Source organism: Dreissena polymorpha, chromosome 13 (assembly GCF_020536995.1).
Source record: "Dreissena polymorpha isolate Duluth1 chromosome 13, UMN_Dpol_1.0, whole genome shotgun sequence".
NCBI classification, from domain to species: Eukaryota; Metazoa; Mollusca; class Bivalvia; order Myida; family Dreissenidae; genus Dreissena; species Dreissena polymorpha.
The window spans coordinates 59,144,907-59,161,256 of NC_068367.1; the positions used below are offsets into that span (position 1 = coordinate 59,144,907).

At 33.7% G+C, this 16,350-nt stretch overlaps 1 protein-coding gene across 1 annotated transcript; it reads left to right on the forward strand.

The window, feature by feature from the left end:
- The first annotated feature begins 244 nt into the window (after positions 1-244).
- Positions 245-15,798, forward strand: LOC127854696 (uncharacterized). The gene is made up of 7 exons (XM_052389754.1): positions 245-3,681; positions 8,077-8,113; positions 11,268-11,417; positions 12,049-12,136; positions 13,462-13,690; positions 14,887-15,034; positions 15,569-15,798. Exons 2-7 carry the CDS (start codon positions 8,110-8,112, stop codon positions 15,796-15,798), a joined length of 849 nt encoding a protein of 282 aa, XP_052245714.1. The 5' UTR covers positions 245-3,681; positions 8,077-8,109.
- Positions 15,799-16,350: the final 552 nt, after the last annotated feature.

Genomic DNA, 16,350 nt, shown 5'->3' on the forward strand with positions numbered 1-16,350 from the left:
ATTTTTGGAAGAAAAAGTAATAAATGTCCACACCCCCACACAATGCACCGCTCTTCACTCCACCCCTCCCTCCTTTGTGATTGAAAATGAGAGTCCCTTCACCTTTAAAAAGAAAATAGATGAGCGGTCTGCACCCGCAAGGCGGTGCTCTTGTTTTGTTTAAAATTTGGTGCCAGAAAAAAGGAAAAAGTATATACTGGGTCCCGAATGGGACCTTAAAATTCTCAATTGATGGTTCCCCAAAAAAAAGTTTTGGTCATCTCCCATTCAGCTCCATAAGTTGAACCTGAGTAAATGTAATATTGAAAACACTTATACTCAATTATTTTTTTTAGCAAAACAACAAGAACACTTATTTCCCAATTTAAGTCAAAACGCAACGATTTATCCCAATCCAAAGGGACCCGACCCCTTTCCCAAAATGGTGAAAAAAACACACTGATGACCTAAATGAGAAGTTAATCTTTAAGAAAGAAATTATCTTGTGAGACAAGTTTTGAAGAATTATTGCCCTTTGTGGGTTTTACCACTATAAAATATATTGTCCCAAAATGTGTATCTCCTCTTAAATTTTTGAGTAGATTTTATTAAAACTTTAATAGCTGAATGACCTTATTGTGTAGATGATTGGAAGTTAATGATTGTTCATGGTGACAAGTTTTGGCAGAATAATGGCTCTTTTTAGTCTGTTTTTCCACACATGAATTGTAATCTTAGAATACTGTATTTTTAACTTCTCTTTAACTGCTTGACATGTTAAGCTCAAATTTGGCCAGATTTTTAGCTCGTCTGTTTTCGAATAAAACCCGAGGTATTGTCATAGCCAGCTCGTCGTCTGCCGTCCGCGTCTTGCTAAAATCTTGACATTTGGCACTAAAATCAAAGTGCTTCCACCTACAACTTTGAAACTTCATATATTAGATGCACCTTGATGAGTTCTACATGCCACACCCATTTTGGGTCACTAGGTCAAAGGTCAAGATCACTGTGACCTCTTAAAAAAAATCTGACAAACTTTCATTTATTGAAAACTGCACCCGCAGCCGAGCGTTGGCACCCGTTTTGCGGTGCTCTTGTTTAAAATATATTTTACTCATTTTTCCAATGTGTTACAGTCCGTTTACACAAATTTATTTGTTGTTTGTGCCCACTTTTGTGTGACTTAATATAAAAATCTGAATGTATAGAAGGTGATATTGCTGAAAGTGTTATAACTGCGTACATTTTAAGTACATGTTGACATCTGTGTTGTAGCCCTGTGAAAATGTGGAAAATGTTGGTGAATGAAACCTTAAACTTAAAAGCTTAAACGTTTTATTGCTAGGTTAGATTTATTTTACTAGTTATATTTGACTAAGTCACTTTTGAGTTGAGTGTTTTGACTTCGACTTTAAATCTTTTTCACATACATGTATAAACTGTTTATTATAAAGAGAATATGAATTTAAAACATCAAACTGTCAAAGTGGTCTGTCTCTACATTTCAACCGAAACTTTATCTTAATCTTCATGGAACAGCCAATGAAAATACTCCTGTTTCACCATTATTTTTTTATGGGAAATGAAAGTGTTGTTTTTTTTCCTTTTTCAAGATTTTACTCACTGGCTGAGATTTTCAATAATTTATGGTAATAAATTCAGACACGGACATTAAAAATGGAATCATTTTATTAGTTTCTGTGTTAAAGGCTAATGTAATGTGGAGTCTTGCTATAAAAATATACTTAAATTTATCATATGTATTCAATTTGAATGTGTGATGAAATACAATAAATATACTGAAAGAGGTTAATATAAAACCTTGAATTATATTTTTCCATTGAAAAACAACCACAACATAATTTACTCACTAATTAAAATTCTTATTGGATTGATCATTAACAAAACTGTAACTGGGTTTGTAGTTTTTGTAGAACTTTTAGTTGTGCACACACTATGTAAAATCAATTTATGCCAGAGGTGTTTTGGCACGAAGCAAGTGCTATTCTGTCTTTAAATATTGCCAATATGAAAAGTAATGGACAGTTCTGTTTCAGTTTTCCTGCCACCTGTGATCAATATTTCTTTGCCATGTTCACCAAATAATCTTCTTCATTATTCAGTTCAGTACTTCTTTATAAATTCATTCTTTCAGTATATTATATTGATATTTTTTATTTATAAAAATCTTAAATTGAAAACATTCTTATTTGTTTCACCAAAGGACCAGGTGTTCTTTTTCTGAATGACTGTTTCTTTGTGATATCTAAATTACGTACATTTATTGTGTTTGGACCAGAATGTGTGGTGAAAATCCTGTAAAAAAGTAGTAAAAATTTTACTTTAAATTCTCAATGATTTTGGCCAGTATGTTAATGTGCTTTTGTTATTATTATTCAGCCTTGTCCATTGTTTTGAACAAAATGACTCACATGGGAACATAATGATGAACGATAATAACTGTTTTTCTGTAATGTTTTTTTTTCTCATATAACAAGTATGTTTAAAAATATTTTTCCCTCAGTAAATAACTAACTGCGCATTTTAAGTGTAAGCTTCTTTTCCACTCATGTCAAAATATATGAGGATGCTTTTTCAGAGTTTTTATTTATACATGCCTTTTTCTTCCAGAATCATATACATGAGCTGCACTCTTGGAAAACCAGTCTTAATGCATGCACTCTGTGAAAACAAGTCTTAATTCATGCACTCTGGGAAAACCAGTCTAATTGCATGTGGGTGAAGTGTTGCCCCAGATTAGCTGGTGCAGTCCCCATAAGCTAATCAGAGACAATGCTTTCCACCTAGACAGGATTTTTGTTTACAAGAGACTTCCTTTAAATGAAAAATTCCATAAAAGTGTTTAAGTTTTGTCCCTTATTAGCCTGTGCGAAGTGCACAGTCATATCTGAGATACTGGGCACTACACTATGAAGCCCTGTTTTCCCAGAGCCTGGTTTATAGGCTGTTTTCGGAGAAAACCCGAGCTTTTGTCATAGCCAGCTCGTCTGCCGCCGACGTCCGCCGCGTCGTGCTAAAACCTTAACATTGGCTCTAAAATCAAAGTGCTTCCATCTACAACTTTGAAACTTCATATGTAGATGCACCTTGATGAGTTCTACACGCCACACCCATTTTTGGGTAACTAGGTCAAAGGTCAAGGTCACTGTGACCTCTAATATCAAACTTTAACATAGGCTCTAAAATCAAAGTGATTCAACCTACAACTTTGAAACTTCATATGTAGTTGCATCTTGATGAGTTCTACATGCCACACCCATGTTTGGGTCACTAGGTCAAAGGTCAAGGTCACTGACCTCTTATATAAAACTTATACAAAAACCTTAACATTGCCTCTAAATTCAAAGTGCTGCCACCGACAACTTTGAAACTTTATATGTAGATGCACCTTGATGAGTTCTACACGCCACACCCATTTTGGGTCACTAGGTCAAAGGTCAAGGTCACTGTGACCTCTAAAAAAATAAAAAATATTCTGACAAGCTTTCGCAGCCGAGCGTGGCACCCGTTATGCGGTGCTCTTGTTTTTAATTGCTTCAATTGATTTGAAGATTTGTGCTAGTTAAAATGCACTTTTATCACGGCATTCAAAGCAGGCGTTTCTAATTTAAAGTGCTTCATTGTATGCCCAGGATTTTGTGACTTAATGCTTTTACAATGTGTCTCATGTACAACAAACAGGTATGTGTTACAGAAAAATATGTGAAAGTTTTTTTAAATGTAATTTCTTTGTATTTAGCAAATATTTTAATTTATTGATATATATTTATGAAAACATTTATTCTGGTGGTTCACTTAACTTTTTGCCTAGGATTGTGTTCACCAATTTTTAGGATTGATGTTTTTATTTGTAATTATGATTGGATGGCAAGACAATGTAAATAGAAAGTTGATTTTAAGAGTGTTGTGTTGTCAAAAATGTGAAGAGACATGAGTATTGTTAAACATGTGCTTATGATGATGTTTTGTTGACATGTTTTATAAAAAAGAAATGAACTAAATGTATATTTGTGAATAAAGTCAATAAACAAAGGAAATTTATTGTTGACAGTTTTTTATTTGACTATATTTAGTGGGTTATATTATAGCTTTGAAAACTTCTTGTATGACAGCAAACAATTTGGGTGAATATTACTACATATTGTTAAAATTGTCTTACATTCATGATATTGATTAGTTAGGATATATATCTGCCGCCCTCTGTGAAATAGGGGCTTAATGCATGTGCGTTTAGTGTTGTCCCAGATTAGCCTAATCAGGGACGGCTCTTTCTGCTTTTATGGTATTTTTCGTTTTAAGATATTTTCGTCTTAGCAAAAATCAAAGTTAGGCGGAAAGTGTTTTCTTTGATTAGCCCATGTGGACTGCACAGGCTTATTAGGGACGACACTACGCACATGCATTAAACCCCCTTTTCACAGAGGGCTGCCCATACACTTAAAATGGTTCTTTTGACTTAGCGTGTAGAACTTCAAACATTTGGTCGGAACTGGCATTGTTTTTTAGCTCATCTATTTTTTGAAAAAAAATTATGAGCTATTGTCATCACCTTGGCGTCGGCGTCCGGTTAAGTTTTGCGTTTAGGTCCACTTTTCTCATAAAGTATCAATGCTATTGCATTCAAACTTGGTACACTTACTAACTATCATGAGGGGAGGCAAAGTTAGATAACTCTGGCTTGCATTTTGACAGAATTATGTGCCCTTTTTATGCTTAGAAAATTGAAAATTTTGGTTAAGTTTTGTGTTTAGGTCCATTTTATTCCTTCACTATCAAAGCTATTGCTTTCATACTTGCAACACTTACTCACTATCATAAGGGGACTGTGCAGGTAAAGTTATGTAACTCTGACTGGCATTTTGACAGAATTATGTGCCCTTTTTATACTTAGAAAATTGAAAATTTGGTTTAGTTTTGTGTTTAGGTCCACTTTTTTCCTAAAGTATCAAAGCTATTGCTTTCATACTTGCAACACTTACTTACTATCATATGGGGACTGTGCAGGCAAAGTTATGTAACTCTGACTGGCATTTTGACGGAATTATGGGCCCTTTATACTTGAAAATTTGGTTAGTTTTGTATTTTGGTCCACTTTACCCCTAAAGTATCATAGATATTGCTTTCATACTTGGAACACTCGCAAACTATCATAAGGGGACAGTAAAGGACAATTTGCATAACTCTGGTTGTCATTTTTACGGAATTATGGCCTTTTTTTTACTTAGTAACTTTGAATATATGGTTACATTTTGTGTTTAGAACCACTTTACTTCTAAAGTATCAAGGCTTGTACTTTTAAACTTCAAATACTTTCATGCTATCATGAGGGTACTGTACCTGGCAAGTTGAATTTTACCTTGACCTTTGAATGACCTTGACTCTCAAGGTCAAATTATTACATTTTGATAAAATTGCCATAACTTCTTTATTTATGATTAGATTTGATTGATCCTTTGACAAAACAACTCTTACCTGACATACCACAATAGACTCCATCTAAACCATTTTAATTAATGATCATCTAATAAATGACCACCACACCCTCAAACTATACCCCCCCACCCCCCAAAAAAATAAATTTTATGCCCCCGGTAGGGTGGCATAAAGCAGTTGAACTGTCCGTCAGTATGTCAGTCAGTCTGTCCGTCCGTCAAAAAAAACCTTTAACATTGGCCATAACTTTTTCACTTTTGAAGATGGCAACTTGATATTTGGCATGCATGTGTATCTCATGAAGCTGCACATTTTGAGTGGTGGAAGTTCAAGTTCAACGTCATCCTTCAAGGTAAAAAAATAAATAAAAAATTTCAAAGCGGCGTTCTCATGTAGCTGCACATTTTGAGTGGTGGAAGGTCAAGGTCCTCCTTCAAGGTCAAGGTCATATTTCAAGGTCAAAGGTAAAAAAAAATCAAAGCGGCATTCTGATGAAGCTGCACATTTTGAGTGGTGGAAGTTCAAGGTCATTCTTCAAGGTCAAGGTCATCCTTCAAGGTCAAAGATAAAAAAATATTCAAAGCAGCGTTATCATGAAGCTGCACATTTTGAGTGGTGGAAGTTCAAGGTCATCTTTCAAGGTCAAGGTCATCCTTCAAGGTCAAAGGTCAAAAATCATATCTAAAAATTCAAAGCAGCGTTATCATGAAGCTGCACATTTTGAGTGGTGGAAGTTCAAGGTCAAGGTCATCTTTCAAGGTAAAAAATAAATAATAATAATTTCAAAGTGGCGTTCTCATGAAGCTGCACATTTTGAGTGGTGGAAGTTCAAGGTCAAGGTCATCCTTCAAGGTCAAGGTCATCCTTCAAGGTCAAAGGTCAATTATTATATTTATTTTTTTCAAAGCGGTGTTATCATAAAGCTGCACATTTTGAGTGGTGAAATTTCAAGGTCAAGGTCATCCTTCAAGGTCAAGGTCAAAGGTCAAAAAATATATTTCAAAGCGGCGTTCACATAAAGCTGCACATTTTTAGTGGTGGAAGTTCAAGGTCAAGATCATCCTTCAAGGTCAAAGGTAAAAAAAAACAAAAAAACATTTTTTTCAAAGCGGCGCAATAGGGGGCATTGTGTTTCTGACAAACACATCTCTTGTTTTTTTTAAATATGGTTAAAAAACACAAATATTTATTTTTATTATTTTATTTTTGAAATACAGTCCAACCATTCCACCCTAGAATCCCCCCCTCCAAAAAAAAAAAACTTTTTTTTTGCCCTTTTTTTTGCATTTTTGGAAGATAATGTAATAAATGACCACATCCCCACACTATACACCCCTCTTCACTCCACCTCTCCCTCCTTTGTGATTGAAATTGAGATAGGTCCCTACACCTTTAAAAAGAAAAATAGATGAGCGGTTTGAACCCGCAACGCTGTGCTCTTGTTTTACATGATATATTGATATAGAAGTTCCTTATTGACCTCAAGAATAGACTTAAACATGAAGATGAAAATCCAAATGAATGCAACTGCTAAGTAACAACTGTTTTATTTGTCTTAGCAAGTGTAAAGAATAGTTGAGCCTCGTTCTGGGAAAACTGGGCTTAATGCATGTTCGTCTGCACAGGCTAGTCAGGGACAACACTTTTTTCCTAAACTGGATTACATCTATAGTTTAGAGGAGACTTCCTATAAATGGAAAATTCCATAAAAGCGTGAAGTGTTGTCCCTGATTAGCCTTCAAAATTGCACAAGCTAATCTTGGACAACAATACGCACATGCATTTAGCCCAGTTTTCCCAGTGCAAGGCTTATAAACAAAGCCTGATACTCCGCCAAGTAATAAACAAACTGAACCTGTATAATGCAAAGCTTTTAAGGGAAATCTTATGGTAGTCTCTCAAATTTATTATTATTTATATACCTGTAAATCTGCTTATTTTTCTTTTTAACATTCAAATAAATGCCGTTAACGTTTACATATTACTAATATGATGGTAAGTGTTGCTCAAATTGATAATATTATAGAATTTTGCAAATGGAAAGCACGAGTTTATTTCAAGATTTCACTGGAAAGCATTATTTTATATCACGATTTCACTGGAAAACATTTATTTATTTTATTTCAAAATTTCACTGGAAAGCATTATTTTATTTCGCAATTTCACTGAAGGGCAACTTGAGTACAGAATTCACTCAAGGGCTGGGGAATACCGGACCATGGGCCCAACAACATTGACATTTAAAGGTTAAATGCTAAAAGGTGATCCTAAAGACATAAATAGTGATATTCAATGCTGTTATTTAATAATCACGTTGGTCAATAATTGGAGTCTGGAGAATTAGATTGAGAACTTGTGCAGCTATAGGGCCATAATATTCTACTTGGTAAATAAAAACTCCATAATTTGCCGCTTGCTCAAGCATAATGCTTCTAATTGCAGATCCATGATCGGGGCTAAAATGTCATCAAAGTAATTGTTTGAAATCCTATCCTGTTTGAAAACAATCTGCGAATCGCACCTCCATATTGACGACGCCTGTGTCCATTGTGTCACGAAATAAAGGCTTATTGAAAGATTCATAACAGAACATGGGCTGTTGACTTGATGATTATGTTTGATACTGCATCCATGTGGTTTCAGATTTCAGTCTAACCTGTGCTGTATGGCAGTCCTATGGGTTAGTATTGTACAGCGTCTCAAGTTTGAGTGGCTTTTTTTCCCTTGGCTGAAGAAATTACACCTTTTAAAATGTGATCAATATACTTAATTAATTCATTATATTGTGGTCCTAAGTGCTACTACTGTGCAGCGATTCAAGTTTGAGTGGCTTTTTTCCACTTAGGTAATGAAATTATACCTGTTAAAATGTGATAAATTAATTTAAAAAATTAATAACATTTATTATTTTATATTTATAATGATTACAGTCAATATCTTATGGCAAAATGTGATCAATTTTATTGTTATTCATTCTTCAATAACTTTGTTGTGGAATCTGGCCACACAACTTTAAAGTTTTGAATTCTATTTGCTTATTGTCCCCTACCGGTGAAACCGGAGGGGACTTCTGGTTTGCGCTCTGTCTGTCTGTCACACTTTTCTGGATCCTGCGATAACTTAAAAAGTTCTTAATATTTTTTCACGAAACCTGAAACATGGATAGATGGCAATATGAAGATTATGCACGTCAATTCATTTTGTTCCTATGTCAAAAATTCTGGTTGCTAGGCAACAAATAAAAAATTCTGACAATGGTGGAGTTTCACCGGTAGGGGACCATATTGCATGACAATATTCTTGTTCTTTTTATTATTAAGTTTTATAATGTTTAACTCTATGTTTTTATAATGCATATAATGCATCATGTTGTCAAAAACTGCTGGAGTACTTTGATAGGCCTGGCACTAAGATTGCATTCTGTAAATGTTAACTATTAGAGGTTGTAAATTATTACGTATCAGTTTTTATTCATTTTCAATATTTGTTTATATTCTCCAATATAGCTTAGTCAGTCTTCTAACCAATTGGCCTTATTTATGTGTATGGATTAAGGTTTATGTAGAATAAATTATTGTATTTCTTAGATTGAAAAACTGTTATTCCGCATTAATTCAATCTTAATATGATAAAATAAACAGGCAATGACAAATATTTATTATTCATACACAAACTTGAAAGCGCTCCACCGTTGATTATACCAAACATTGATTGTTATTTTAATGAATCATTGATTCTGCTAATATTTAATTTTAAGTCTTAAATCTTTTCTGTCTCATGTGACTTATACTTTTTTGGTTTGAAAATCAATAGTAATATTCTAATTATCAGTAAATATTTCTTTTAGTGTTATATGTAACCTATGCATCCTAAAAAAAAACACAAACCAAATATACTGACTTTACAGTAAATAATGAAATATACTTTTAAAGGGATCTTTTTAATCAAACCCACTTAAAAATATATAATGTTTATTAAATTTTAAATAATGTTGGTAGATTTTATGATGGAGTCAAAATATAATGTACATAAAAGGCAGTGTATATTGGAATAAATTATAAATCTTAAATGACTTGACTAGTGTATCTGTAAGTAAATCTTGTGTATTTGTCATAATTTTAAGGAGATCTCTTGATATCATGTTATTATGAAACTTAATTTTGAAGTTTAACCATTTCAGAAAGAATAAAATTGTATCTGTCAGTGTGTATGTAATGGTCGTTTGTTACATATAATCATATAAAATCAAAATCAGTCAACTAAAACCTTATGATAACTTTCAAATTCATTTAAATTTGAGCCACGTTCTGTGAAAAGGGGGTTTAATGCATGTGCATAAAGTGTCATCCCAGATTAGCCTGTGCAGTCAGCACAGGCTAATCAGGGACAACTCTTTCCACCTAAACTGGATTTTTGATAGGAATAGACTTTCTTAAAATGAAAAATATTGTAAAAGCGGAAACTGTTGTCCCTGATTAGCCTGTGTCGTCTGCACAGGCTAATCTGGGACAACACTATGCACATGCATGAAACCCCCTTTTCTCAGAGCACGGCAAATTTATTTAGATACAAACTTAAGTTTCTACAAGTAATTTTGCTAAGACAAATCAACAACACTTTTGACTTTGATGAACATTAGGAATTTAACCATTAAAGAGTGACTTGGGGGAATAATATTCAGGCAAAAGATGCATCAAAGATTAGTTGATTTTCCTAATAACAATTGTAAATTGCAAAACACATTTTTATTCTAATGGAGGTATATATTTTTCAGCCAGTTGCCAACAGAACCCATGAAATTATTCCTTCTCCACAGGTTGATTGGTTTAAAATCAAACTGTTTTTTAAGGATTTTTTTGTCATTTACCTTTAGGTTAATGAATAAAATGTATCATCAAAAAACCAACCTAAAATTGGTCATGAAGAAACAATATTGCAAATATTCCTTTCAAAATTGTCAAACACGGACGTGCAAATATGTTTGCAAAAAATAATTGCCTATCCGCTTATTACAAGCAATCAATTATTAAAGCTTGGTCCAAAAGTTACTGTTATAATCATGTAAGCATTTTGCATCATTTAATAAATGTACAGCTTATAAAACATCTATGCAGCAAAATAACATTGGAGCTTTATTATATCTTGTAATAATTAGAACAATTTTGAAAATGTGCAAATATAATGTGTTGGACATTTTATATTTTATTGATGTGATATGCTTGTTCAAATCCACTTTCTCTTTCATTTCCAACAGACCAAAAACTCAAAATGTGGTTTGATCATTATTTTATGCATTCATTCTGAATGTTTGTACTGATTTTGCATGTTTACATCTTGCACTGTACAATTAAGAAACAGAATATGAAACACCCATCCTGCAAAATAATTTGAGTTATATCAACTAATAATTTATATTCTAAATAGTTTTGCAAGAGTACTTCACATGTTATACAATATGGTTGCAAATGTTTGTTCAAATATCATTTCATTTCCAACAGAACAAATTGAAACTCAAATGTCATCTGATTATTATAACGAATCATACTGATGTTTAACCGTTAACCACTTAGATACATATTTTTACGTATTTGTAGTCCCTTAGAAAGTTAAATTCATTAAATTAAAGACCTTTCTTTCAAGATTTAAGTTTTCAAGGCTTCATTTTCTACCCTTAGATACTGATGAGCAGCAAACAGCATAAAACCTGAACAGACTGCAAGTTACTGGCAGGCTGTTCTAGTTTTCTGCTGTTTGCACCTAGCCATTTTCACTTTGCTTCTGACTGCAGGAAAGGGATGGTAACTGTTGCTTGTTTTTTTGTTTGTTGTTCACAGAACAACAAATTAAAATGCGACTAAAGAAGATCCACAGTCATTTTGTGCGGATCTTCGACGCCCCTCCAGGTGAAAGGTCAGAACGGGACATCCGCTCCGTGCTGCCTGTTGTGATGATGAAAACAACATGTTTCCGAAACCTGGATGCCGGTAAATTAATAGACACTTTCACAGATTTCAATAACATTTAAAACAAGTCTGCAAATTATTACCCTAATTAGCATACTTTGACATAGTGCGTTTAATTTTAACCTATGTATGTTAGCTTTATTGCACCGAAAGCCTAAGGCATATTGAAACGCTCTCGAGTAAGTGTTCAGTGTGAATGATCACCATTGATCATGATTTGCTCTTTATAACCACTCAGAAATGTATTTTTGACATATTTGTAGTCCCTTAGAAAGTTACATTTAATTTAAGACCTTTCTTACTAATTTAAATTTTTAAAGGCTTTATTTCCCTTGGATACTGATAAGGAGCAAGCAGCATAAAACCTGAACAGACGGCGAGTTACTTGCAGGCTGTTCTGGTTTAATGCTGTTTGCACTTAGCCATTTTCACTTTGCTTCTGAGTGGGAAAGGGTTTAGTGTAGTAGGCAGTGTAGCTAGAAATGGAAATGGTGTTAAATCTCCCAAAAGCAAACTTGTGAATGAATTGAATTTAATACAATTTAGTTAAATAGATCTATCAAAGTCGCTAGGAATTAAATTCATGTTCATAAATGTTGATATTTTGCCTATTCTTATTGTGTATATACATTTCTGCTGCTTCATTTCTCAGATGCAGTGACATATATCCTTCAGAGAGCAACCCTCGAGAGATACAAACTGGATGAAGTCATTGTACGACAAGGAGAGGTTGGCGACAAGTAAGATTCAATTGGATAAAAATTCTCTATGGTTTTAGCATAATAATTCTCTATGGTTTTAGCATAATAAGTAAATTCTCTATGGTTTTAGCATAATAATTCTTTATGGTTTAAACATAATGGTTCTCTGTGGTTTAAGGATAACGATGCTCTATAGTTTAAGGATAATGGTTTTCTCTGATTGAAGGATAATGGTTCTCTATGGTTTAAGGATAATTATTCTCTTTAGTTGAAAGATAATGGTTCTCTATGATTGAAGGATAATAGTTCTCTATGGTGTAAGGAAAATGGTTCTCTATGATTTAAGAATAATGAATCTCTATAGTTTAAAGATAATGATTGACTCTGGTTTAAGGATAATGATTCTTTATAGTTTAAGGGTATTCATTTGCTATTGTTTCAGGATAGTGGTTATTTAACTTATTTATGGTTAAAGATAATGATTTTCTATAGTTGAATGATAATGATTCTCTATATATTAAGGATAATGATTCTCTATAGTTTAAGGATAATGATTCTCGATCAGAACCCTAATGGCATATAGATGACTGAAAATTGACAACAATATCTACATGTTAACCCTTAAAGCGCTGGAGCTGAATTTTAAAGGCCTTTTCATACAGTTTGGATCCAGATGAGACGCCACAAAACGTGGCGTCTCATCAGGATCCAAACTGTTTGCTATTCTGATAGTATTCTTTGAAAAAAATCGAAGAAAATGCTAATTTTAGAAATTCTGCAGACAACATTTTAGCAGACGACAAATTTCCCAGCATGCAAAGGGTTAAAAACATCAACTGCATAGTATCACCAACATTCTTTTGCTCATATCCTGACTCAACTTTGAGATTTGTTCTCCATTTGTTAAGTGAGTTTTATCATCATGCTCGATTTGGTGTTCACAGAAGTTTGTTTGAGTTTTGAGTCTGACTCGACCTCGAGTTTAAGGAGGAATACGTGCAAAATTATCATTATAGCTTGGATTGAGATTGGTTTTGAGTTTATAGACATTCTTTATACTCAGCTGGGTGGACACTTAGATTTCATCTTTTGGGTTCAGCTGACAAATTGAGTATGGTTACATTATTTGGCCCATATCACGGCCCTTAATCAAGGGTGCCACCTCTCACACTACATTACCCGAGTTATTAAATAATGCCAAATATGTTGGAAAAAACCCACTCACCCTGAAGAATTATCTGTGATATTTCAAAACATCCAGTCCTTAGCGCCACCTCGGAAGTAGCATGATTGGCTGATTTATTAATGCATAGCAAAAAAGAGGTGACGCGCGTGATTAACGGCCGTGCATATATACACTATAGATTCTATATCATACTGGACGGGACTGTTTCCATCTACGTCGATGCAAAGAAAGATGAGAAGGTCCTGCGTACGATGACCGAGGACAACGTCATGTTTCCACTCCCGCCACCACGACGCATGTCTGTTGCCACGGCCATCTCAGACAGGGACGGGGGTGAGGACTTGACTGTCGAGAGACACGAGATACGAGGCCCTCACAGCACCAGCAGTCGGAAATCTAGGCGCGAGGTAGCACAAGCTGTTGGTTATTTAACCCTTTGCATGCTGGGAAATTTGTCGTCTGCTAAATTGTCATCTGCTGAATTTCTAAAATTAGCATTCTCTTCGATGTTTTTCAAAGAATACTATCAAAATAGCAAACAGTTTTGATCCTGATGAGACGCCATGTTCTGTGGCGTCTCATCTGGATCCAAACTGTTTGCAAAGGCCTTCAAATTTCGGTTCCAGCACTGAAAGAGTTAAGAAAATCATATACTTTATAGCCTGGTAATACAGCGTAGCAATTTATGGTGCCTTTGTCTTCCAAAAAATTAAAATCAATTTAGATGTAATCAATCAAAGAAAACACATAAGTTTGTTATTATCGTACCTTTTTGTGAAAAAAATTGAGTAAGATAATGTAAATTTACTCATGACTTTTAGCGTAATTTTGTAATTGTGATTATCCCATCCCTGCCTAACCATATATCCCAAAACTTGTCGTCATTGTTTTCTTCGTTTTACTAATGATTCTATCTATATATAGTTGCTAATAAAAAATACTTAAAAAATTAAAGGAATCTATTACATGTATCACCTTTAAAATAGATCTAAATTTTATTTAGGATTCATTTCTTTCAATTGTGTGCAAGCTTTCCCTAATTAAACATCAATCATCATATTGATTTGTTTGAGTCCTTGAAGTTTAGCATGCAACCCTGAAACATGTGTTATTGTTTTTTTTTCAACTTTTGATTCTATCTAGATATACCGATTATTTGCTAGTAAAAAATATACCAAAAATAGTAATTTATTTTTACGTTTAAATTTTAAACATAAATCTTTGTTACATTTCAAAAACACTTCCTTTACTTTTGTACAAGCTTTTGATTTTTGGATTTCCCTAATAGAAATTTAAAGCCGCGTTCTTAGAAAATTCCACACAGGCTAATCAGATTGACACTTAACACTTTTATAATATTTTTCATGAACAGAAAGTCGCTTCTTAGCAAAAAACTGTTTACGCAAAAAGTGTCTTCCCTGGTTAGCCTATGCCGACTGCACAGGCTTATCTGGGACAACTGACAGACTTTACCCACATGCCTCATGCCTATTTTCCTAAAGTAAGCCTCATTTCTACTTTTTGTTTGGAATACATTGCTTCAATTCGGTACATGCTTTGGATTTTCAAATAAAATTTTAATCATGATATAAATTTTGTTCAGTCGGCACAGTTTGGCCTTCGTCCCCAGTCTAGACGTCACAGCTCTCACGGGTCCCACGGCTCACATGAAAGGGTCGACCACGATAAGAAGGACGAGGATAAGGATAAGAGGCATAGGAAGAAATACGGAATGGCCGTCAATACACTTGGTATGCGAGTTACGCAAATAATGCACCCATCATTAGCCTCCTTCTGTGGAAACATGTGCATAGAGTGTTGTCTGCACAGGCACTTTCTGCTTTTATGGAAGTTTTCCTTTAAAGGAAGTTTATTATAAACCAAAATCAATGTTAAGGAAGAAAGTGTCGTCCTTTATTTACATCTTTCTGGACTGCAAAGGCCTATTCTGAATGACACTAAGCAAATGAATAAAGTCAAGGAGAGAAACATTAATGATCCACATTCTGTTTTGTTTTAATATTCATAAAAAGCATGATTGCAGAAAACATGTGAAAAGGTTAAGAGGTATGGCAGATATACTTTTGTTTGTCAAAATATTGCTTTATTTCTATCACTTATGTAAGAATAATGTAAAATAATTGTCCCAAGTTGTAAAATATACTTACAAATATACATACAGTGATTAGTTTTTATGTACAAACAAAACACATTAAACTGTTTAATATACTAAGAGCGCAGAGTTTTTATTTGCAAAAAAAACTAAGTTCCAATTTCCTCAAAAGGGCGATATCAGAACTTTGGGGAACTGGCGTTGATTTACCCAAATCGTCAACGCAATGCTTCAGTGATTGCAGAGGAAAGGACAGAAGTACTGGTTATTTCATATGAGATATTTGAAGCCACTCTTCAGGTAAGAATGTTCTTTTTAAATTGTATGGTTCATGGTTGTTTCTGTTTGTTTTTATATGTAAACATTGTACATGTAATGGTTATTGTTTATTCATGGTTGTGAAAAGGATATAGATTTCTGTTTATTTTAATAACTAAAATATGTAAATGTTAATGTTTATTCCCTAGATATTTATTTAAAAAACATCTACCAGAATTTGTTAAAAAATATCAGTGCCATAAAATTGGTATATTTCACAGTTATGTAGATCCTGATTTTGTCATGTAAATGAAATTGTAAATGATGGCAGACTGAAAATTCTGGAATTATATCATCATTTTGACATTATGTCATTATGATTCATATGATATTTTCCAAATTTTACATTTTAAAATTAACGAAAAACGCTAAAAGGGCATTAGATAAAATGACAGTATATTTGTTTTCAGTACATCACTTAAATGATTAATGTAAAAAGGGAGACAAATTGTCATTCACACAAACCCACGCAAACATTAATTATCTCTCTTGTTATTGATAAATTGTGAGTTATCAAACAAAATAGATATGAGCTGCACTTTGGGAACATGGGGATTTTAGTATATTGTCGTCCCATAATTAGCCTTTGCAGTCCTCACACACAGGCTAATCAGGGACAACACTCGTCACCTAGAC

Excerpts from the sequence above, each read along its gene's own strand:
- LOC127854696 (XM_052389754.1), top strand. Across the intron at positions 11,418-12,048 it reads TTTCCGAAACCTGGATGCCG|ATGCAGTGACATATATCCTT; the intron begins GTAAATTAATAG and ends TTCATTTCTCAG. Across the intron at positions 15,035-15,568 it reads AATGGCCGTCAATACACTTG|GGCGATATCAGAACTTTGGG; the intron begins GTATGCGAGTTA and ends TTTCCTCAAAAG.